Source organism: Procambarus clarkii, chromosome 62 (genome assembly GCF_040958095.1).
Source record: "Procambarus clarkii isolate CNS0578487 chromosome 62, FALCON_Pclarkii_2.0, whole genome shotgun sequence".
Taxonomy (NCBI): Eukaryota; Metazoa; Arthropoda; class Malacostraca; order Decapoda; family Cambaridae; genus Procambarus; species Procambarus clarkii.
This window is the reverse complement of record NC_091211.1, coordinates 23,699,685-23,725,905: the sequence shown is the minus strand read 5'-3', so window position 1 is coordinate 23,725,905 and position 26,221 is coordinate 23,699,685. Positions and strand designations below refer to the sequence as shown.

Sequence of the window (26,221 nt, the reverse complement as noted above, 5' to 3'; positions counted from 1 at the left end):
TGTGGGCTTCAGGAGACAGGTTTGGTGTGATATCAACTCCTAGATCTTTCTCTCTGTCTGTTTCATTAAGTACTTCATCTCCTATTCTGTATCCTGTGCCTGGCCTCCTGTTTCCACTGCCTAGTTTCATTACTTTGCATTTACTCGGGTTGAACTTCAACAGCCATTTGTTGGACCATTCACTCAGTCTATCCAGGTCATCTTGTAGCCTCCTACTATCATCCTCTGTTTCAATCCTCCTCATAATTTTTGCATCGTCGGCAAACATTGAGAGGAACGAATCTATACCCTCTGGGAGATCATTTACATATACCAGAAACAGTATAGGTCCAAGGACTGACCCCTGCGGGACTCCACTTGTGACGTCTCGCCAATCTGAGACCTCACCCCTCACACAGACTCGTTGTCTCCTGTTGCTTAGGTATTCCTCTATCCACCGGAGTACCTTCCCTCTCACTCCAGCCTGCATCTCCAACTTTCGCACTAGCCTCTTGTGTGGCACTGTATCAAAGGCTTTCTGACAATCCAAAAATATGCAGTCTGCCCACCCTTCTCTTTCTTGCCTTATTTTTGTTGCCTGGTCGTAGAATTCAAGTAACCCTGTGAGGCAGGACCTGCCATCCCTGAACCCATGTTGATGCTGTGTTACAAAGTTCCTTCGCTCCAGATGCTCCACTAGTTTTTTTCGCACAATCTTCTCCATCAGCTTGCATGGTATGCAGGTTAGGGACACTGGCCTGTAGTTCAGTGCCTCCTGTCTATCCCCTTTCTTGTATATCGGGACTACGTTAGCTGCTTTCCAAGTATCTGGCAGTTCCCCATTGTGTGGGGAATGTAACACACACACATTTTATTGTGTGTGTGTGTGTGTGTGTGTGTGTGTGTGTGTGTGTGTGTGTGTGTGTGTGTGTGTGTGTGTGTGTGTTTATAAACACAAAGTTAACATCCATGCCCTAAGCCCTTTCCCTTTTTCAAGAGAATCCTCCCGCTTCACGACATATGTGTGGTTCCAGCTCCTGAACTTCCTGTTGGTATTAAAATTGTGATTATTATTGTCATTATATGTCTATCCAGCCATCCTTCATTTCCCGGAAGGGCTAAGCCCACCAGCTGGTATTTTGTTTTGGTCTAACAATGACCCTGGCGAGAGAGAGAGAGAGAGAGAGAGAGAGAGAGAGAGAGAGAGAGAGAGAGAGAGAGAGAGAGAGAGAGAGAGAGAGAGAGAGAGAGAGAGAGAGAGAGAGACAGACAGACAGACAGACAGACAGACAGACAGACAGACAGACAGACAGACAGACAGACAGACAGACAGACAGACATACAGACAGACAGACAGACAGACAGAGACAGAAAGACAGAGAGAGGGAGGGATAGGGACAGGGTCCGGGAGAGGAATTCTACATTGTACTGACAGTCTCTTTTATACAGATACATAAAAGTGGATTATTTACACATCATCTTGTATAGTCTCACAATTGGTCGGTATATTCCGCGAAACTGGTAACTTTTGTGTGAGCTTTTTCTGGGACAACAAATTTTAGATGTAATTAGCAAGTTAATATCGGTAAGTCCACCCAATGTTTGGGAGTGATGGAAATTAGTATGACCTGCTTTAGGTATGAAGGGCTACAGCAGGGCACGGAGGGTCATAGAGAACTACAACAGGGCACAGAGGGTCATAGAGAACTACAGCAGGGCACGGAGGGTGACAGAGAACTACAACAGGGCACAGAGGGTCATAGATGATCACGAGTTAGTTGAAGAGTCGAGGTCATATCAGGGAGCGTGAAATCTGAGCTATATATCAAGGGACGATGACAGGACGAAGGTAATTAACGACCAGCGGTTCAACCAGGCATGTATACAGTGCGTAATCCCTTCCGGTATTAACTGAGCCACTCGGGGTAAGCACGCGGGTGTCAAAAACAAAGGACAGTCCTGGTGTGTTGTGCGCCCTGGGGCAAATAGGTGCTCGGGATGTGTGATAACATGACACAGGTAGTTATCAGTTATCTGCTTTTGCGCTACCGCTCACAGGATGAGTATGGGGTGCACAATAATCTAGCCGCCTCCGACGACAACAAATCAAATCAGGTAGTTATCAGGTACAATAATCAAACGAGTTATCAGGTATCAGATGCAAACAATGTATCAGGGATCAGAGGCAAGCGAGCCGTCAGGTTTCACATGCATGCTAGTTATCCGGTATCAGAGGCAAGTGGTTCGCTTGAAACCCTGGTTCAGCTTCAGTGGAAGCTTCAGAGATCCTAGAGGATTCAGTTAAATCCCAGGTTGAAATCATTTTCCATGTCATTTAAGGCGTTTGCTTGGAGGTACCCTGAGCATGGGTTCGAATACTCGTCACGGCTTCTACTAATTCTCTCATCATTATTACTGTTATTATTTTTCACTATTATAATTTATTCTCATTATGTTACTATTATTATAATTATTATGATTACTAAAAGAAATCATTCTCTTGTTTATTAACTCTCTATCATCATTACCAATGTGAACGCTGCAATCTTTACACGAAGAAGGTAATATCATTGGAGTGTAGGAAGCGCAAGACAACGGTTCCATCAGACCGCACTTCCTACCTCACTCAGACCCGCCCATCAGGTACACAATAATCTGAGTAATGATGGCATTTTCCGCTTGGCTGAAATAGTGGGCGAGGCTCCAGCGCCGCCACTGGTGACAATAGGACCAATATTATAAGACAATGAACGCTATATTACCAGAGGAAGTGAGATAGACCATATTCTGGAGTGTGTGGGGGGGTGGGAGGAGGGTTGGAAGATATTGTAATTAGTGTGTGTACTCACCTATTTGTATTTGTGCAATTGAATCTCTTGGAATCCGCCTTTCTAGCTGCTGGTTGTATATTTCAATGACTCCTAACCTATTACTCTATCATATCTATTTTTGAAGGCAGTTCTCTTCTACAACCAGCTCATTTAATTTTTTATATTTTCCCACTACTCTTACGTTAAAAGAAAACTTTCTAACATCTCTATGACACAGCTGTTTTTCAAGATTTCATCCCTGCCTTCTTGTTGCCTCTCATCCCTTGCCTGGGAGCCGGTCGGCCGAGCGGACAGCACGCTGGACCTGCGATCCTGTGGTCTCGGGTTCGATCCCGGGCACCGGCGAGAAACAATGGGCAGAGTTTCTCTCACCCTATGCCCCTGTTACCTAGCAGTAAAATAGGTGCCTGGGTGTTAGTCAGCTGTCACGGGCTGCTTCCTGGGGGTGGAGGCCTGGTCGAGGACCGGGCCGCGGGGACACTAAAAGCCCCGAAATCATCTCAAGATAATCTCAAGATTGTTCTATTGGTATTAATTTCGAACATCATTTTTTTCCATTCTGTCAAACCTCCTTAAGACTTTAATGTTGCTATCATGTCTCCTGTCCACTGGCGACGTCAGGTCTTGTTTTTTTGTCTTTATTCAAAATCCTATCCTCGCAATCCTGGAACGAACTCGTTTCAAACCTCGGAACCTTTTCTAGTTTCATGTCTTATTTTTCTTTTAAGATGAGGCTTCACGATGGGGCGGTATACTCTAACAGTGGTCTCACGTAAATTTAAAATGTTCTAAATACTTCCTTATTTAGGTTCCTGAATGATGTTCTGACTTTAGTCTTAATGAGAAAGTTTTCCCTGATGTCTCTCCAGCTCATGTGTTCCACGGGCTCAACACAACCCGTGCTGCTCGGAACCTTTGTTCCGAGTGGCTTCATCTAAAACAACAACCGTGTCCTCTGCTCCTACCATTTTTCATTTCGAACACCACCTCTTTGTTCACCCTCTCAATTCTCGTCATTATCATGTACATTGCTGACGTATCCCCCACCAATTCGACTTTCCTCTAACATGGTGAGTTTGATTATCAACTTTTCTCAGTATGTCCAAGGAGATATTATTATTATTATTATTATTATTATTATTATTATTATTATTATTATTATTATTATTATTATTATTAAAATCAGTAGAAGTCATGATGAGGTTAAATAAGTTGACCAGACCACAAACTAGAAGGTGAAGGGACGACGACGTTTCAGTCCGTCCTGGACCATTCTCAATCGACTTGAGAATGGTCCAGGACGGACCGAAACGTCGTCGTCCCTTCACCTTCTAGTATGTGGTCTGGTCAACTAGAAGGCGTCTTACTGTACCTGGTGAGGACGTAGCTGGGGAACCTGTAGCTGAGGGTACAGTAGTCTCTCTGGCGGGTGCGAGTCTGGCTTCTGGGTGGGGGCGTGTAGACGTAAACCAGGGAGTCCTGGTCGGTGGTGACCACGGAGTAGATCTCCGCTACCGACGAATATATGGAGCTGGTGTCATCTCCCGTCAGGTAAAAGGTAGCTCTGTCGTTGATGGTGGTTAAGGAGGAGGAGGAGGAGTCTGTGTCGCTGTTGATTTCGCCTCCGCCGTCGTCGCTGTCCGAGTGTTCCGAGTCGAAGTTCACAACTAATGGAGGGACATCGTCGGAGCCGGTGTGCGTCGTCGAAGTGTTATGGGATGATCTATAAGGTCTGGACGGAGGTCTTGCGAGCTTGATGGGTGGGTCAAGGGTTGTTATGATGTGGGGCGGCGGCGAACTGAGCGACGCCTGCGTGGACTTGTTCCTTGTGGTGCGGGAAGGCTGTTCTTTCCGGGGGCACTGCTTGGTCTCCGGCAGTTCTACGGTAAGTGGCAGACACATACCTTCAGGTGGCCTGGACCGGCTGATCATTTGAGCAGTGCTCGTAGGATCGGCGCTGCAACACCTGGCCGGAAAACTCGTCTTTGTGTTGGTCTTGGAAGAGTTAGGAGAGGAGCTGTGATTGACACGCTCACACACCTGCTGGTCATCGCTTGCAGACACGCTTAAATCATTGCTTTTAACACTAGTTTTCCGACTAACATTCGTCTCGGGTTTTTGAGGAGTGATCTGATCAACTGAAGTGTTATTGTTGCTTGAAACATGGATTACCGTCGGAGGTCTATTAATCTCTTGGTAAGTGTCTGAGACGGTGATGCCAGAGCTATTGTCTTCCATAGAGCAGCTCGAGCCGTGGGTGATGTAAATAGCACTCTTGTGGCTCTCGTTCGAGGAGAGTGACTGGGTTGAGCTCTTTGTTGCTGTCGTCACTTTGGCAGGAAGAAGGGAGGAACCAGAACTTTCGCTCTTTGGGCTCACTGAGCCACTAGTTTGCCAGCTGCATTTAACCTCTTCAGTGACTTCACCGTCTTTGTTGTAGTGTCTTTCAGGCTTGACATCCAAGGTGTGGAGTTTGTTCATTGTCGTCACCTGGTGTTGGTGCTGGTCTTGCTGTTGCTGGTGGTGTTGTTGGTGGTCTTGCTGTTGTTGTTGGTGGTGGCTTTGGTGTTCTTGCAGTTGGTGGTGGCGGTCCTCACTCGAGGACTTTTCATACGTCGAGTCGTTTCCGGATTTGCTTGAGTCCCGGCCTCTCTCCCCAGGAGATGTCGATGTCTCCGCCCGCGATTTCTTATCAATTTTGGGCGTCAGGTCGCCTACCTGGATTTGCTGATACTCATGTTCCGTCTCTGTGTCTGGGAGGGTCAGCACGTCCTCCTGGTCGGAGAAGCAGGAGATGAGGGACTCGTACAGTGGAGATTCTGTTGAAGAGAACTTTGTATTAGCATCATACTCCTGACTTAAGATTGGTTATGAAGCTGTTATAATAGTGCTAAAATGCACAGTAGCATTGTAGCACAGTAGCAATGCACATGTAATGAGGGCATAACAGTCTCGTATACTGGTTGAAATACTCATGGCAGTGACAAGCATTAAATTGCAGTGTTGCGTTATGGGGAACAACTCATTGGGTCTTGATGACACCTCAAATCACATACTTAACACTTACACACCCTCAATGCCTCTACGTCTACATATAGAGTTAAATTTTGTGTCGTTGCACTGAACACACACACACACACACACACACACACACACACACACACACACACACACACACACACACACACACACACACACACACACACACAAATCCCTCGTGTGTGAGGAAAAAAAAGTTTGTAGTTAGTATCAGTTGATTGACAGTTGAGATGCGGGCCGAAAGAGCAATGCTCAACCCCCGAAAGCACAACTAGGTGAATACAACTAGATGAATACACACACACACACACACACACACACCAGCGCTCGATTTTGCAAGCGAAGATATTGTACAGAAATTACAAAGAAATTTGTGTGGAGCTCAATGCCAGTTTCCATGATTTGTTTATAACTGAGCCAGAACAGCTCCCAGTGCTAGGATATGAAGTATCCGTAGACCAGAGACTAACAAATATTGACATAATAGCAGAGGAAATAACGAGACTACTAGCATCATTAGATGAAAATATAGCTGAGACCAGACAATATTTCACCGTGGATGATAAAAGAAGTTGCACAGGCCCTAGACAATCCTCTGACCCTGGTCTGTAATGAGATAAATGAGAGGAGAGTTTTACTCAACTGTTAGAAAGTGGCCAATATATAAGCTTAAGAAAAGGTAAATAATGCACAACGAACCTACTGGAGTTCTGTGACAAAGTAACACAAATAAGATAAGACAAAGAAGGTTGGCAAGATTGATTTTTTCTGGACTGACAAAAAGCCTTTGACACATTCACATAAGAGACTATTACATAAACCTGAGAGGTAGGCAGGAGTAACTGAGAGAGCACTGACATGGATAAGATAGTACCTAACAGACACAAATCAGAGAATCATAATGAGGGTGGAAATGTCGGACTGATGTAGAGTAACAAACTGAATACCTCGGAGATCGATGCTGGGTCCCATACTATTTCTCATTCATGATAATGATCTAACCACAGGAGTGGAATCCTATATGTCGATGATTGCAGATGATGTAAAGTTAATGAGAAATGTTTAGACAGGTGAAGGTTGCAAGATGCTCCAAGATGACTTGGACAACGTTCAGAAATGGTCTGAGAAATGACTGTTAGAGGTCACCACAAGCAAGAGTAAGGTGATGTGAAGGAGAACAGGTGTCATGAGACACGGAAGGACGATAGACAACGAAGGAAACTACTTTCCTCTAATGACTAGAGAAATAGACCTGAGAGTGGACATAACAGCAACCCTAACTCCGCTGACACACATAAATAGGATAACACCAGCACTATACTCTGCAATGGAAAATTCAGAATATCATTCCAGAACCTAAATAAGGATGCCTTTAGAACGCTGTACACCGCGTACGTGAAACCAGCCTTAGAGTATGCAACCCCATCGTGGAGCCCTTTTCTTTTAAAACACACAAACAACTAGAAAAGATTTAGAGAATTAGAACGAGGCTCGTCCCGGAATTGTAAGGGATGTTATATGAAGAAAACCTCACAGAACCAGACCTGATGTCACTAGAGAAAAGGAGAGAGGAGATCTGATAGAATCGTAAAATAAAGGTGATTGACATAGTGAAAAAAAAAGATGTTCGCAATGAATATCAATGAAACAGTGTTGTTGTTGTTGATTTAGGGACGTCGACTAATAAAGCAGTGGGCATGAATGTATATTTGAGTCTCAGATGAATAACTGAGATATTATAACTTTTTTTAACGTAAGAGCAGTGGGAAAATGGAATAAACTAAATGAACAGATTGTAGAAGCAAACTCCGTTAATAGTTTTAAAAACAGATGTAGTCGAGTAATAATGCAGGAGGCGTTGCAACGGACAACCAGCGACTAGATAGGCGGGGTCGAAAGATAAGAGTTCGATCCTGCAAACACACGCAGAGCGCAATACTTTAATGGCCGGAAGTAGACAGTTCCACAGTTCGACGTATCCCAGGACGGGAGAGTTACGTCACCTCTCAATCACTTACCCACGTAAACTGTATAGTGCGTCACCCGGTTATCAACCAACTGTCGACCTTGATCACATCCGACTCTCATTCCTGAGCGCACGATGTCACACTCAAGGGGGTCACACACATATATACACTCACACTCATGGGATCACATACACATATACAGTCACACTCAAGCGGTCACGCACCAAATACAATTACATTCAAGGGTTCACACGCATACACACACAGACGTGAGGGTCAATTAAAATTCCATTGTCAGTGGTCCCCACATGCTGTAGATGGTCCTCCGCATTAAGTGACCCCCGCGAATTGTATGTGGTCTTCCGCATATTATAGTGGTCCCTACATATTATATGTTGTCCCCACACTTTGTAGGAGGTCCCTCCATTTTATAGGGACCCCTCTACATATTGTAGGGGGTCCCAACACTTTGTAGGGGGGGTCCCCTACACTGCATATGGGTCCTCACACATATTAGAACGTTCCCACACACATGAAAGATTCCCATGCACATGAAAAGCTCACACACATGACAGGTTCCCACACACATGAAAGCTTCCCACACATATGACAGATTCCCACACACATATGACAGGTTCCCCCACACATGAAAGGTTCCCACACACATGAAAGGTTCCCACACACCTGACAGGTTCCCACACACATGAAAGGTTCCCACACACATGAAAGGTTCCCACACACCTGACAGGTTCCCACACACATGACAGGTTCCCACACACATGACAGGTTCCCACGCAAATGAAGGTCACATTCCGGATTTTGTCTCTCTGCTCAGCTCCCGGTACTTTTATTATTCTCATTGTCTTATATATTGTGTTCGTGTGTCTGTCGGTTCACTACTCTAATACACTAGTTTTAAGTTTTAGTCTAAGTTTTTTTCCCCCACATCTTGTCCGAAACGCTATGCATATTAGTGGCTTTAGGCATAGTATGTACTAGCTCTACCTAGACACCCAATATTCTGTTTGTAACTCATTTTGAATGTATGTGTTTTTACCTGAATTAATATTTATTTATAATTTATTATTTATTAGCAAACACTAGAAATATATATCAGATGTGTCTCTAATTCTGGTCCTTGTTAGGTTCTATGTATGAGTTACCTCAGTTGACTGTGGTCCAGTTGAATGTGGAATCAATTTGACTCTACATATTTTGTCAACAACTGCTGGCTATTTTGAGTTGTGTTTTTGCGTGGGTGTATTTACTATTTGTATCTGCAGAATCGAGCTATTAGCTCTTGGACCCCGCCTTTCTACCCAATTTATTTTTCCTCTAATGTGTCTACTACATATATATTTCTCTCTAACACACGCGCACACACCCACATCCCCAGGAAGCAGCCCGTAGCAGTTGTGTAACTCCCAGGTACCTATTTGCTGCTAAGTGAATAGGAGCATCAGGGTGAAAGAAACTGTGCTTATTTGTTCCCGCCTTCGCCGGGGATCGAATCCGGGCACTTAGAACCACGATCCCAGAGCATGTCAATTCAGTCGCGAAATCCCTATGTGTGTGTGTGTGTGTGTGTGTGTGTGTGAGAGGGAGAGAGAGAGAGAGAGAGAGAGAGAGAGAGAGAGAGAGAGAGAGAGAGAGAGAGAGAGAGAGAGAGAGAGAGAGAGAGAGAGACCTTGACTTTGTGGTGCACTTGGTCTGAAGGGAAGGTCACTTTACTAAATCCCTGCCGTCATCCTATGTCGATTTTCACATCCCGTGTGTTCTACTTATAGCTTGCCTTTGCAAATTATGTCATAGATACTAATTAATAATAATTAATTTTTGTCGGAGACAGGAAGTCTGCGTGTATATATTTAATTTAAACTTGTAACTAATTCCTCCCCCCCCCCTATGGTCGAACTATTTACCTTTCCCATGATACAATTGCTCAACAGTTTCCTAATTTTTGGGTACATATTCACTACTAGACGAACAGCGGCATTAGGTGAAAGGAAACGTGCCCACCTATTCCTATCCCGCCAGGGAATCGAACCCGGGATTCCCGATTGCGAATCGAAAACGAAGCCAAGTGTACCACAAGACTAAGCGTTGATTTATGGGTGGGTACTGCACTACTGCGCCTACCGGAGGCGCTGTACTACCTCATAACGAATAAAGCAACCTACTCTGGCCTATATATTTGTTCCGTAAATTGTGAAAACGAGATCGAGTTAGATATGGGCAAAAATAGAGTAACACGCGTGTTTCGTCTTGTGCAGCGTTGCCAGAAACAGGATCCTGTGGTTCTGTTTGATATTACTGATATTTGCAGTACGTAAAGGAGGAATTTATAGAGGTTCAATTTAAATAGAGGATGTGACAGAGGCGCTGCAAGGAAAAAATCATAAGTCTTGTGTAAAGTGTTTTAATCTATAAACAGAGGGTTTGGTGGCTGGATTAACGAGCACTGGCGTCTGTTGATGAGGACAGATTATATACACACACACACACACACACATATATATATATATATATATATATATATATATATATATATATATATATATATATATATATATATGTCGTACCTAGTAGCCAGAACGCACTTTTTGGCCTACTATGCAAGGCCTGATTTGCCTAATAAGCCAAGTTTTCCTGAATTAATATATTTTCTCTAATTTTTTTCTTATGAAATGATAAAGCTACCCATTTCATTATGTATGAGGTCAATTTTTTTTATTGGAGTTAAAATTAACGTAGATATATGACCGAACCTAACCAACCCTACCTAACCTAACCTAACCTATCTTTATAGGTTAGGTTAGGTTAGGTAGCCGAAAAAGTTAGGTTAGGTTAGGTTAGGTTGGTTAGGTAGACGAAAAACAATTAATTCATGAAAACTTGGCTTATTAGGCAAATCGGGCCTTGAATAGTAGGATGAGAAGTGCGTTCTGGCTACTAGGTACGACATATATATATATATATAGTAGTTGAGGCTTCTACAACTACTATATATATATATATATATATATATATATATATATATATATATATATATATATATATATATATATATATATATATATATATAGATATATATATATATATATATGTCGTACCTAGTAGCCAGAACGCACTTCTCAGCCTACAATTCAGGGCCCGATTTGCCTAATAAGCCAAGTTTTCCTGAATTAATATATTTTCTCAAATTTTTTTCTTATGAAATGATAAAGCTACCCATTTCATTATGTATGAGGTCAATTTTTTTTTATTGGAGTTAAAATTAACGTAGATATATGACCGAACCTAACCAACCCTACCTAACCTAACCTAACCTATCTTTATCGGTTAGGTTAGGTTAGGTAGCCGAAAACGTTAGGTTAGGTTAGGTTAGGTAGGTTAGGTAGTCGAAAAACAATTAATTCATGAAAACTTGGCTTATTAGGCAAATCGGGCCTTGAATAGTAGGCATAGAAGTGCGTTCTGGCTACTAGGTACGACATATATATATATATAAAACTACTACTATATATATATAGTAGTAGTTTTATATATATTTATGTTGAGCCTTCAGTTCTTTTGTTCTGCTTCTAAACTTTTGTAAAATGAACTACAGTTTCCTCAGCCTATTGGGCTCTGTCAAATATCCACATTTGAATACAGGAAACAACACATAAATTAACGCTCTGATTATGTGTTGGTGAACACGAAAGCGCTCAGACATTTTCTCAGGGTATTTAGATATCAAAGGACAGCATCACCTGTGATCATGAGAATATCCCGTGTGTTAGCCTTGAGAGTTTCCTGTCCTGAAACCACATCAATACACACTTGACCTTGCCAAAAATAATAATGGAATACAAAAACTAACTCAATCAGTTTCCTTTTTTTTTGAATTGGTTAAGGGTCATTACGTATTAACTTTTTCCTTTATTTTTTAGGTGAATGGACACGGGCTGGCGAGTAGAGAAATTGATGCTACCATTCTGGCCGCCGCGACCACCAGGGGGATGTAGCCTTCACTGTCTCTCAGCTTCACGCGAAGCTGAGGAGAGACAGGCGTGGCTCCCACGAAGCTGAGAGAGAGGCGTGGCTCCCACGAAGCTGAGGAGAGACAGGCGTGGCTCCCACGAAGCTGAGAGAGAGGCGTGGCTCCCACGAAGCTGAGAGAGAGGCGTGGCTCCCACGAAGCTGAGAGAGAGGCGTGGCTCCCACGAAGCTGAGAGAGAGGCGTGGCTCCTTGGGGAGTCTGAGTTCAAGCTTTCCTGTCACGTTCGAGCTATTTGTTATATGTTGGCAGTTGATTTAGTCTAATATTTTGTATACTTGTTATATTTGTTCTTTTTGTTATTAGTTCTTACATTATAATATTAATTATAATAATAATAATAACAATAATGGCTTTTATTATTATTATTATTATTATTATTATTATTATTACAGTATCATCATTATTATTATTAGTCGTTATCCTCATAATTATTATTTAACAGTAAAATTATCATAATAATAAGAGAAATATCAATAAACTCGTCCTACTAATTGAATTATTTTTTACCTATTCAACTCTTGGGCTCCTAAAGATATACATATACCAATGCTAAATCCCTAACACACTACGTTTACGGTGATTTATGTGTAATGAGATTACAAAACAACTTACTAACACCTACGTTCTAACCAGTAAGCCAGTAGTTTACATCTTCGGAATGAAGTAAACTATGACGATGTTGTTCGAGGCTGGATTAATCACAGTAATCCACTCCGTCCAAGTAGCAGTTTTAAATTGTTTATGTGGTCGGAGATGGAAGGTAATTTCTTAAGCTGTTGATATACGTGGGAGAATGAGAGATGGAAAGCTTGTTTTCTGTGTGTGTAATTTCGTGGTTGAGCCGAGTATTGTTGCCATGGGAGGGAGAAGGGGGGAGGGGGAGGAGGGATTGACGAAGGTAATCGCGCGCGTAACTGCGTGGTGCAGTTTTGAAATTGAAATTGAAATAAGTTTATTGATGTAAAATACACACAAAGGGATGAGGTAGCTCAAGCTATTCTCACCCTGTTCAGTACATCGTGTTAATACATACATATACACACATCACAAACAATAAACATATTACCAAATGGTGCAGTCGGTTTCCTATATTTTCGTGTTGTTGGGCTTTAAGGCTTATAGACCTATAGATCTTTAAGGCCTGGAGGACATTTAAAGTCACGCAACCACCAAGCACACTTTGGGGCTGAATATAGGTCGAGGCTAAAAAAATGAATATCAACTGTATCTACACGGAGAAGCAGAATTTTCTGTTCAAAGGAATGTTTGGTATAGCATATGCTGCATACTAAGCTGCTTGTATACGAGTGGATGACCGCGTGGACAGCCTCGCACTTGGTCACTGGGACCTCAATTACAACCGTGGACATCTTCAAGAGGAAACTAGATTTATTCCTCCAAGGAGTGCCGGACCAACCGGGCTGTGGTGGGTATGTGGGCCTGCGGGCCGCTCCAAGCCCGGTGGACCAAACTCTCACAAGTCAAGCCTGGCCTCGGGCCGGGCTTGGGGAGTAGAAGAACTCCCAAAACCCCATCAACCAGGTATCAACCAGGTAACCTAACAAGCGTCTTGTCATCAATTATGATATGGTTTCCTGTTTACCGTTGCCGGGAACAGAAAAAACCGGTTAGATTGAGAACATGTTCCCCTTATACATTTACTGAGCATTATTCCGAATGTAAGCCTCAGTAGGCATCCATCAGTCATAGGAGACTATGGAGTTGCGCTCTGGTTGTCGGTCTGGAGTGGCTTCTCCAGGGAGCAAAGCCAGGATAGGTTGACACGGAGAAGAAGCTGTTACCCATGCAAGCCACAACAGATGACTAAATCTCATGTATCTATTTACTGCTAGGTGAACAGAGGCATCGAGTATAAAGAGACGTGCCCAAATATCTTGCGCTGCACAGGAATCGAACCCAGGACCAAATTAGTTGCTAGCTGGTTTCCTTTACCCTGATTTCGGGGCTTAGCGTCCCCTCGGCCTGGTCCTCGACCAGGCCTCCTAACGTGTCCAATCTGTTCAGCTAACTGCAACTGCTTGATGAAGACACACGATAAGCCTAATGATAAATAATAATAATTAGTTAATAGAGTTATGGGCACCGACTAAATAAAAAGATCTTTTATTGATATGTAACAGAATCTGGGAGTCAAATTTAACACTTTTGTGTATGGGAGAATCAAACTTAATATTTCTTTGTTAATGTTATGCTTCCCCGGATCCCATGAGGATTCTTACCCCAATATGAGTTAAGCTTTCGTTTCCGTAATATGGTCTTCCCATTCTCACTACAGGTTCTTCGACTCTTTACTGTCATCAAGATCATCTCTTACTCTTTCAAAATGCTGTTCAGGGCTCTCATCTCAAATTCAAATTTGTATTTAAAAGAATGTTTGTGTACAAAGAACAGAGGAGTAATGTACGAATGTGAGGACAGGAGTTATACAACCTAATGAAGTCTCTATTACGCCAAGCGTTTCTGGCATTGCCACAGCTCCTCGATGGTAGTCTGCACTTAGATGGGCTGACAGCTTGGGCACTCCTGAGGGCTGAACTTGAACCTGTATCAATTTCTTCCCATCAGCTTAGAAGTGAAGTCACTCAGACAAATGCGTTGCTGATGTCATTAGCAATTATGCGATCTCACAAAAAATATGGACAAAAAAAAAATCACTGTTCTAGGTGCAGAGGTTAATATTATTACGCTTCCTGCCAACTCTAATTGCGTGGTTCAGGGTCAGACGTGAGCCTTGATATTCTCTCTGTAATTTAGTACCTTACACCTGTTTCACGTAAGTGCTCAAGCTCTAATTTACAATTACGAACCGGGACGCAAAGTTTAATTAGTTACATCCGTACCAAAATGTTATATTAATGAACAAACGCCATAAGTGTGGTACTTTTCACCTGCACGAGTACAGAACTTGAAGTACTCTTGTTTACAAGTTCAAAGTCCAGTATCTGTACACATGTGCTAGTTTAACGTTCTGTACCTGGACATTTTTAAGACAATGCCTACATAGTTCTAAGAACATGCCTACATATGCAGGCGATGAGTCACAATAACGTGGATAAATTATGTTGACCAGACCACACAATAGAAGGTGAAGGGATGACGACGTTTCGGTCCGTCCTGGACCATTCTCAAGTCGACTATCTTGAGAATGGACAATCAATCGACCTGGACCATTCTCACAATCGACTTGAGAATGGTCCAGGACGGACCGAAACGTCGTCGTCCTTTTACCTTCTAGTGTGTGGTCTGGTCAACATGCCTACATAGTTCTGAGAACATGCCTACATAGTTCTGAAAAAACCCTGCCCATTTGTTTCTGCCTCGGCCGGGAATCGAACCCGGGGCCGTATGACCACAACTCCTGAGCCCTGTCCTCTAACCACGAGTCACTGAATGTGCGAGTGTGTGACTAAAACACTGTATTAACTAAAAATAACAATCAACGTTATGGATTTAGATTTAGAAAACGGATATCAGTAGATTATAATGGACTGGATATCAAATGGATTATCAATGGATAATGGTGTATGTGTGAGGAGGAGCAGCAGACCGAGACTCTGTTAGACTCTGCAGGTAAACCAAAATTGGGGTTTAATTTCTCAACCCATTATGTGCCTCTGTAACCTCTTCCACCACCAGCACTCACATAATGGTATGAGTTACATAATAAATGAACTAAAAAAAGAGACTCCAGATTCTATAGATAGGATAGATATAGATAAATAGATTCTATAGATAACATAGATTCCGGATTCAGATGCCGCAGAGCTCAAAGGGTCCAGGAACAGTACACAAGTCGATTCAAGGTTAAAACGCGATCCAAGAGCTGGAGCCAAGCCCCTCGACAAGTTCAGCTACTTAATTACAGCTAGAGAGTAATGTGATGGAAGGAGCCTTATACCCAGATCTTCAACACGGTTAGTTAATAATGCTGCAAAATGCTGCTCCATTTCTGGCAGAAAACACAATAGTGATAGTTGAAGAATATCGTTTACTGGGGCGAATATACGAAAAGTATCCACATAGCTGATGAAAATTACTATAATCTGAGCGCTTTCGTGTATTAGCACGTTTTCAAGGCCTACAGTATAGCTATAGGATGCTAGGGTGTGGGTTTATATGGACCCACGTGAGTACGCCCTCTGCAGTTTCAACCATTCCTATGTTGCTGTATATATTGTATACAAAATACTGTTCCGCTTTACTTCCTCTCTAATACACCTGATTAACACCTGATTTATCATCATTTTCGTGGATTTATCAAAATTATTTCTGTATCTCTGCATCGTGCTGAATATTGATGCAAAATATGCGCAATTTAAATTAGTTTTTAGGCAAATTATAATTTTTAGATGTAATATCGAAGGCTATTGCTTCATAGTTTGTGAAAGTATTGGTGTTACTAACACAATGAGACTTATTTCTGAGAGTAAGATGGAATTTAAGATCAAGTTGTTTATGTGGTGGAATGAGTTGTGAAACTAGCAAAGGTAAAGGTTAATGATCTGATTCTCAGTCCATTGGATATGTATATATATATATATATATATATATATATATATATATATATATATATATATATATATATATATATATATATATATATATATATATATATATATAGAGAGAGAGAGAGAGAGAGACAGAGAGACAGAGAGAGACAGAGAGAGACAGAGAGAGAGAGAGAGAGAGACAGACAGAGAGAGACAGAGAGAGAGAGAGAGAGAGAGAGAGAGAGAGAGAGAGAGAGAGAGAGAGAGAGAGAGAGAGAGAGAGAGAGAGAGAGAGAGAGAGAGAGAGAGAGAGAGAGAGAGAGAGAGAGAGAGAGAGAGAGAGAGAGAGAGAGAGAGAGAGAGAGAGAGAGAGAGAGAGAGAGAGACAGAGAGAGAGAGACAGAGAGAGAGAGAGAGAGAGAGAGAGAGAGAGAGAGAGAGAGAGAGAGAGAGAGAGAGAGAGAGAGAGAGAGAGAGAGAGAGAGAGAGAGAGAGAAGAAGAAGAAGAAGAAGAAGAAGAAGATTTATTATATATAACTAATCAATAATATAAGAGATAACATTTAAGTTTCAGATAACCATATTCAATAACAGCTAGGCCCACCCCTTAATATCACTTCCAGTTAATGTACAATACCATCTGATGTACAATTCTAAGTGGTGTACAGTTTCAAAGTCAGAGAGCAGTGCAATTGTCTCCTTGTGTTTCTAGAGGTTCTTAGGTCGCACAACCAAGAGAGGAGGAAGTGGTTTAACCTTTAATAACATTCATCAGTGGTTTATGGTTGGCGTCATCGGGGAGAAAAAGGTTAATGCTAGGAACTATCCCATTGTTTCTGTCAAGTTATCTTTAATGTTTCCTCTTTATTATTGAATAATAAGCCTGCAGGTCCTTAATTGTCGTTCTCAGCCTGGTGGGAACCAGGCGAATGTTCGAGCTCCGGCGATCTTCAAGAAATTAAATGAATTTAACCTTTGCTCTCATTGAGTCCAAATGAAGCCAAATCTGAGCTGTGCTTTAATGTTTCGTAATAATAATCTCGTATCACTAAACAGTGCTTCGCTTTCTTCCTGTGTTCGAATCACGTCTCTAAATGCTTCTTGCTCCTACCGCAAAAACAAATAATTGCTTTTGGTTGCGTAGTACGTTAAAGTGGACGAAAATGCTCGTTTAGAGTGGGCCGCGGCCTGGACAAACAAAGCTTATGGATGGGATGATTACTTTTGATCAGCGAAGCTCTGGTCTCTATTCGGTTCCGTACTACCACAGTGAACGACGTCTTCGTTGTAATAGAGGAATAAATACCACGCTATTAGACACCAGTCACCACTCGTTTTAATTACTCCTAACAAAGTATTCTTCTTTCCCCGCGTGCAATCGGAGAAGAAAGAGTGAAACGCTCATCACGCTGCTCATCAGCGTATGACTTATTCGTTCTCAGTAAATGCCTGGTAGGCAGCGGACCATGGGAAGCAGCGGCCCATGAGAGGCAGTGGGCCATGAGAGAGTAAACTCGGGCAGCGGCCGGCCGACTCGGCCTTCGCCGGCTGCTGGTCGTGACGCAAGCGTTCCACTCTTACTATCCGGACTCGGGCCTCGATAAACGCCAGTCTCCCGTGTCAAGTTGTTGTTGATGATATCATCTGTGGGCAGACTCTTACTGCAGAAGGTTGATATCGCGCGTGGCTGTATATTGCATTCATGCAGCTCAGATTAAGTGCTTTTATGCCAGTTAACTGACCACGTACTGTTGTGGCCTCACGATAAAGTAGACAAATATCACTATGTTGACCAGACCACACACTAGAAGTTGAAGGGACGACGACGTTTCGGTCCGTCCTGGACCATTCTCAAGTCGATTCGACTTGAGAATGGTCCAGGACGGACCGAAACGTCGTCGTCCCTTCAACTTCTAGTGTGTGGTCTGGTCAACATACTTCAGCCACGTTATTGTGACTCATCGCCTGCAAATATCACTATGATCATAGAGCTGATGCACCAGCTTTTTTTTAAACCCATATATCTCCATTATCTTCAATGAACACCAAACAATGGCATACATGTTCAAAACAAAACTAAATAAATTTAACCATGTAAGTTCTGAAATTAAATTTATTAATTCTATTGTGATTTTTCAACCTGAGCAATAATGTCGAGTAATGTTCCTTCAGTAATATACTAATATATTATGCATATATATATATATATTTATTATGTACTCACAAATTCTTCGTACTTAAACTCTATTGGAGTATATTATGTATTATATTATATTATGGAGTATTATTATGTACTATATATAATATTCTGTTATTTTTAATCAGCAATATTAGTCTTGTGATGAAGACTTCGTTAATCGTCTAATCTGCGTGAAACGATTGTACGTTAATCGTCTAATCTGCGTGAAACGATTGTACGTTAATCGTCTAATCTGCGTGAAACTATTGTGCACTTATTTTCAAGTAAACAATGTGATCCCGAGAACGTCTGTATTACTGATAGATTGCGGGCAGTTTGGGATAAAAGCGTTAACCAAGTGGAGTAGTATCATGCGCACCCCAACATAGCGGTCGGGGAACAACATAGGATACTCAACTCTTGTTATCTGAATCATCTTGATTACTTGGTTCCGCAAGAGGTCCGCCACATTGGACTAAACATCAAATGTGGGACCCTGCAAATAGATCTGTTGAGTGTGTGTGTGTGTGTGTGTGTGTGTGTGTGTGTGTGTGTGTGTGTGTGTGTGTGTGTGTGTGTGTGTGTGTGTGTGTGTGTGTGTGTGTGTGTGTCTGTCCACCCAAGGAGACTCAGACGGCGGCCATCCAGGAGGAAGACAGTTCGTGACCACCATTAACCTTTGAATCTTTCACTGCCATGTCATAAAACTTTCCCCAAAAAAAGACAACAGCTTCCTTTATTCAATCATAATAATAATTATATTAAGTAATCGTATTATATGTATTTTAATTATTACCAGGTATTAAAATTAGCCAACAAGGATGTTTAAATTTATAATATTACACCTATGTTGTTGTTATTAAAATTTAAAAAAAAATACTATCTAACATTCTGGTCACATGTGACTGTAACCTTTGAGTCACATGTGACAATTGTTCTGCTAGAGCAACACCTGGCTCATGGTAGGCAGTTGGCACTCTTTACACCTCCTCTCAAGCAAACAAACCAACTCCTGACCCATCTTCACCAGGCATTGTAATTTTATTTTTTTGATAGCCCCCTTTACCTCCAGGGATGTGATTGGTTGTTCAAATTCGTTGTCACTAAATGGTGCTTTTGCTATTTTAAATTTTTTCCTGTCATTATACCGCAAGAGCTGTTCCCTGCATATTTCTGCAGGGACGAATGATGATTATACTGCATCTCTCCTTTTGTGTAACAGTTACTCAGCCTTATCCTTGGGGTGTTTTTTTGATTGTTGCCGCCGGAGGCGGGTAGTTTATTGTGCACCCCATACTCATCCTATGAGCGGTAGCGCAAAAAGCATTACAGAGGGCACAAAAGGTCTTTATCAGACCTCATCTAAGATTATTACATAAACAATTTCATCTATCCTTCACACCTTATAGTTACAATGTCAGTTAGTTACAGAGAAAGTGCTTGGGGTCTTTGTGTGTAGCAAGCCGGGTTCTTCTCCCCTTAGCTATGTGTATTCCACACTCGTTTTGCAGATGTTTCTCTTTCGTGGAGCTAGTGAAGTCAAGCCATTGTATTTCTCACTCTTTCCTGGCTACTTGACACAAACTTGTCTTTAACAGCTCTTGGTTACTCTCAGTGGGATCTCTCCGGTACTCTCTACTCATATGCTGTATATCTTTACTGAACATCTTTATGTAATCAATTTCATACAATTTGGTTTTCTTTTTCTGAGAATTACCTTGCCTAGTCATACGACTCAGGACTCTGAGACAGCTCTCAGATTGGTTATTGAGGTCATCAACAAATTTATCATTGTCTTTTGGGATTTGGTATTCGGTGAACCACCTTGTTTATAAAGTACGGCCTCGTATCAGCTCTGAGTAACAGTCTTTCTTCTATTTCCGTCTCTTTCTCTCTTTCGTGTAGACAGCGCCAAGTGCTCATCACACAGACTGTCCTGAGTTGAAAAATCGTGCCCCAAAAGTGGTATCCTACGATTGATTCCACTTTGATTTATGAACATATTTTTTTTCCTTCCTAAAGCTGAATAAAAAAAAGTTGATCAGTTTTGACAGACATGAATCCTGGTCCAGAGCTTCCCATGGCAACAACAAAACTGCTGCCAGATATTAACGCTTAGTCAAGGCTTGAGAGCGATATTACGTGACAGTATAAACAATGATGCAGACGTATCCTTTTAAAAGCGTTACACCACACATTTTCAGTGTTAAATCTCATCAAGTTAAAACAAAAATATGTAAATTAAAATTATTGGTAGATTGTAAATATTATTCTCACGTGTACACTTATATATGAGTATGCATGTACATATATTCATATATTGGCGTACATATGTACTCAAGTAAGTCTTTACTGTTGATAACCAATAATTACATAAACAAATTACCTCTTTTACGCGGCGTAGTTACAGTCAAGTACTGTAACTTGTTTTTAAGTTGTCCCTCTGTTGAAGACTGCGCAGATGAAAGGGGAATTATTTTGTATTCCTAACTTCGATTTTTAAGCATAGGCTTTGATAATTTAACCTAAATAATGTCCGTTCTGAGTAAATCTAATTTATGGCCGGTTAGGAATTTGAACGTGTCTGAATACGAATTCCAGCTGGACTTTAAGCAGCTGTGTACAGATGTTCCTAAAACACCATACAAGTGCAACGGGATTTCCATAGTTAGTCTAATAAATCCACATAGTTCGTCTGGGAATTCCTGGCTATCTGCAGTACAAATATCCTGAAAGCTTCATACCCACAGTCTGGACATTTCGGAAAAGGTTAACAAGGAATTCCTTACAGGCAGTAGGGAAACTCTTTACACACACGTGGTTCAGGGTCTGGCCATTCCAGGAGGATGGTCGATAAATTCTCTCCAGGCGGTAAGGGAGGGAAGGAGGGGTTGCAGGCTGTGTATCATAGGAGAACAGAGGAAAGGGAGCTTAGGCTGTGCATGGAAGGGAAGGAAGGGGTACAGGGTGAGTATGATTGGTTAGGAGGAGTGTGGGAAAGGGGAGGGAGCAGCTGCAAGTGAAGGCTGTGTCCTTCTATTATCAATGAGAGACATTTTCCGCCACACGCACTGGACTAATTATCGAAGGGAAATTATAGCAAGGGATCTCGAGGAGACTGAAAAAAAACAGAATTTAGAGCCGAGATTAAAACATATCAAGTGGATTCGAAATTATTTGAACACAAAACAAGGGTTTCCAACACGTAGATAAAAGCAAAAGGATTGTAAAATGTAGGCGCTGTTGCCGTCTTGGTTACACACTTTCGAACATCTGAATGCTAACGTCCGCGGTTGCAAGCACACGATATCCGCCAATTATACCGGTTTGCCTAACACAAGAAGCCGATACACTGTTATTTTTCTATTCCAACTTTTGTTTTAGCTAAGAAGACCTGAGTCACTTCTGAAAATGTCTACAGCTCCTGCCGTCGAATACCTCGCCGAATAATCAGCCAACGACAGTAAGGCTGTAATTAAGCATTACACTATGGGCCAGAATTACCCTTATGTGAGAAAATATTGAGGTTACACAGAAAGGTCCAAGAAGCGTCCTGGACTCCCCCAGGAACACGGACTTAGATATTTGTTGTCTGGTGTGTGTTTTGTGTGGGGGGTTGCAGGGGCCGAAGGAGCTTTCTCTTCAGTGCTGTTGTGAATGGGGTTCGGATGTAACGAATTAGGGCTTTCTTCCGGATTTCTTTGTGTTGTCGTTATTGGATTGTGGGTTAGTGAATGACGACCCACAATGGTGGAGGAGGGGGAGTAAAATGGTTGCTGGAACGGATATTGCTGCCATTGGTGGAGGCTAATAGATGGTTGAATAGACATCGTTGGATTTACTATTTGTGCCTGCAGGATCCATCTGTAAGCTTTTGGACCCGCTTTTCTGTCTGTTTTCAAATGTGCAAACTCCCGACATGTATTTTTGTCCACACACACACACATTTAAACATCTACATGATGCAGCCCGTAGCAGCTGCCTAACTCTTAGGTACCTATTTTCTACTAGGTGGACAGCGCATCAGGTGAAAGATACTCTGACCATTTGTTTCTGCCCCGGACTGAAATCGAGCCCTGTCCCTTAGGACTACCACCCCGAGCGCTGTCCACTCGGCCGAGAGACCCTGTTTGTGTGAGTGTGAGTGTGTGTGTGTGTGTGTGTGTGTGTGTGTGTGTGTGTGTGTGTGTGTGTGTGTGTGTGTGTGTGTGTGTGTGTGTGTGTGTGTGTGTGTGTGTGTGTGTGTGTGTGTGTGTGTGTGTGTGTGACAAAAGAAGGTGGGTGACAGCAGGAGAGACACTGGGCTATTCATCCTCCACCAGCTGGGCTCTGGAAGTGATGGTGCAACATAATACACTAACATACGATCGTATATACTTGTATGCGAGTATACCTGATTATATTAGGCATAGTTATATGCCAGTATTCCTGATTGTATTGTGCATAATTGTATGCGAGAACGGTTGCATGCAAGTATAGCTGCATGCGGCTATACTTGTATGCGAGTACAGTTGTATGAAAGCATAGTTGAATCGGAGTATATCTATATGCGAGTATACATATTTGTAAATCAGATCCCAGACTTCTGTGTAGCGTCAAGAGATAATATTTGATACTGCAGTTCACACTCAATATGTTAAATATCCAAGAGCAGCTGACTCGTCTTCCAATATGACAACAGTAACGAACAATGGTGTACAGTCTTTCTCAAGTTTACGTCAGTGTGTCTGTAAACCCATCCTGAGATATAGCAAACTTAATGCAACCTAACCTAATGTAATATAATGACACCTATGGTAATCTGACCTAACCTAACCTATCATAATATATCCAAACATAGTCTAATCTACCCTAATTTAAGCTAACCTAATCTAATCAATGCCAATCTAACTTAACCTAATCTAACCTAGTCTAATATAACTAAAGTTAACTTATTCTAACCTAATTTAACGAAACGTAATCTAACTTAACATAATCTAATTTAATGTAACCAAACCTAAGTTATCGTAACCAAACCAGACCAAACTAAACTTCTCGGTGTATATATGGTTGAGAAAAGGCAGGTGACACACACACACACACACACACACACACACACACACACACACACACACACACACACACACACACACACACACACACACACAGTGGTGGCTGACTCCATAAACAGCTTCGAGTGTAGATATGATAGAGCCCAGTAGGCTCAGGAACCTGTACATTAGTTGATTGACAGTTGAGAGGCGGGACCAAAGAGCCAAAGCTCAACCCCAGCAAGCACAACTAGGCAAGTGCAGACACACAGCTCCATCAGTGTCAGGAATTAAAGTTTGAACGATATGTAGGAGGAGGAATTATCAGAGAAAACTGTCAAGCCATTACGACTATATAGCACTGAACGATATGGAGAGAGCAACAACCTTTGAGTACCAGAGATAGCTTCTACTGCTCAACACTGCCGACAGATGCTTATTCCACCATTAACAAAAATAGCGGAACCGAATTCTTCATCAACCGAATCATTCAGCAATCGAGTCATTCCACCCTACAACAATTATTTCACATATTTTATAATTTTCAAATAAAACAAACACCGCATTCATGTAATTCTCTGCCACAAAAGCCCATAAACTGAACGCAGAGAACCCCATAACAATGCATCATGGCAGCGTGACGACCTACATACACACTAAAATGAGCACAAGTAATTAGCATATGAGAGCAGGAGAGCCTCACAACAGGATGTTTTAACACATTTAAAAGGAGGCTTTTGGTCTGAAGATTCGTAGGCAACTCCACCTAACATAGAGAGAGGGCGATGCTCATTAGTCCGGGAAGCGTCAGTATTGTGACGCTTTTAGAGCCACGAAAATATTGTTAGGCTTTTCACGCTATAGTTGGTAGCGAGAGAATAATGGTGCTTTAAGCGTGAGGAGAAGGACTCTGGCAGGACTGGTATCTTGGTTGTGGGTCAAGTACCTTGGCGGGCCTCACTCGCGGACTTTTTGTATGAAAGATTAATTTTTACTGCTAATTATTATCTTCTTATTATCACTAAATTTAATTTAAATTCTTCAATATGTGTTTTAATTTGTTTGACATAGACGCATGAATACAAGAACGCACAAAAGTACACACACATGAAAACACAAACACACACACACACACACACACACACACACACACACACACACACAGTGTGGTTAGGTCCAGCTCTCTCAGTCATTTCTCATAGCTCATAGTTCAGAAATGAGCCTCATTGCACATTTTTGCATATTTTAAAACATTTTATAATTTTTCCTTGTCCTTACTATAGTCGTGAACATAGTTCAGGACTAAAGTAAACTCTCAGTACCTATACACCGAGAAGCGGAGTTTACCTCTCGGTGAGTATATCTCCTCAGTTGCATATTTTACGGAGTGGTAAATCGTGTCTCACATCAGAAAGACTTATCAACATTTCGGTTATACAAACACAGTTTTGGTTTTACAAACAAAGTATTTTCGTAAGCTAACATCGCTGTATTGACAAAGCATGTATTCATGTATCTCCACAATTATGTCCTATAAATACATGTATCTTATAAATATTGTTTTGCGAGGCATCCTTGAGATATAGACAATACAAGTTTGTTAAAGCCTAACTGACGGGCTTAGCTTGTTAAGTAACGCTCTAATTATCATCATGGTCGAAATGTTACAATTCCCAAATGAGCTTCACAAACAAGTGACACTCTACAAAGAGATGACAAGAACGTGAAGTAAAGTTTTTTTTATTTTAATAACAATAGCGCATTCATATCGATGCAAAAAAATAAATGTCGTTTTAATAATTAGGTTTAAGATATTCAAATGTTTAGATTTTTAGCATATTACTTTGTTTCAGGTTGAAATAATACCATAATACACAGGCTTCGCTCTCTCTAAATGAACCATATATATTCATAACTTTAATACATAATTTTAGTACTATTTATAAATGTACGAATGCATGAATTCGTATTTGTTCCAGTCTGTCTGCAACATTGCACAAGTTGCGCGTGACTGTGCATTTCACCCCAGTGATATGTGTTGCACAACTACCTTCTGAATAACACCGCATGAGATGGTAGGCTCCAGTCTTCCGGCCTCAGCCAGACACGAACATCTTTAGAGAGGACTATCAGCGTAACACCTCTGTTTCCCCTTCCCTCGCATGACCGAGATGTATATCTTCCGTGAGCCGTGTCGACGCTCTGAGAGCTTCGTCGACGCTCTGAGGGCCTCGTCGGCGCTCTGAGAGCTTCGTCGACGCTCTGAGAGCCTCGTCGACGCTCTGAGAGCCTCGTCGACGTTCTGAGAGCCTCGTCGACGCTCTGAGAGCCTCGTCAACGCCCTGAGAACTTCATCGACGCTCTGAGAGCCTCGTCAACGCTCTGAGAGCCTCGTCGACGCTCTGAGAGCCTCGTCGACGCTCTGAGAGCCTCGTCGACGCTCTGAGAGCCTCGTCGACGCTCTGAGAGCCTCGTCGACGCTCTGAGAGCCTCGTCGACGCTCTGAGAGCCTCGTCGACGCTTTGAGAGCCTCGTCGACGCTCTGATAGCCTCGTCGACGCTCTGAGAGCCTCGTCGACGCTCTGAGAGCCTCGTCGACGCTCTGAGAGCCTCGTCGACGCTCTGAGAGCCTCGTCGACG

General features: G+C 42.1%; 1 protein-coding gene across 2 annotated transcripts in view; it reads right to left on the bottom strand.

Moving 5' to 3' along the window:
• The window catches only part of LOC123766524 (rho GTPase-activating protein gacF), a 65,132-nt gene that overhangs the window by 12,924 nt on the left and 25,987 nt on the right, over nt 1-26,221 (bottom strand). For both annotated transcript variants that reach the window (XM_045755743.2, XM_045755744.2), the window contains exon 3: nt 4,183-5,629. In XM_045755743.2, coding sequence (XP_045611699.1) covers nt 4,183-5,629 — 1,447 coding nt within the window. The remainder of the gene's footprint in view (nt 1-4,182; nt 5,630-26,221) is intronic.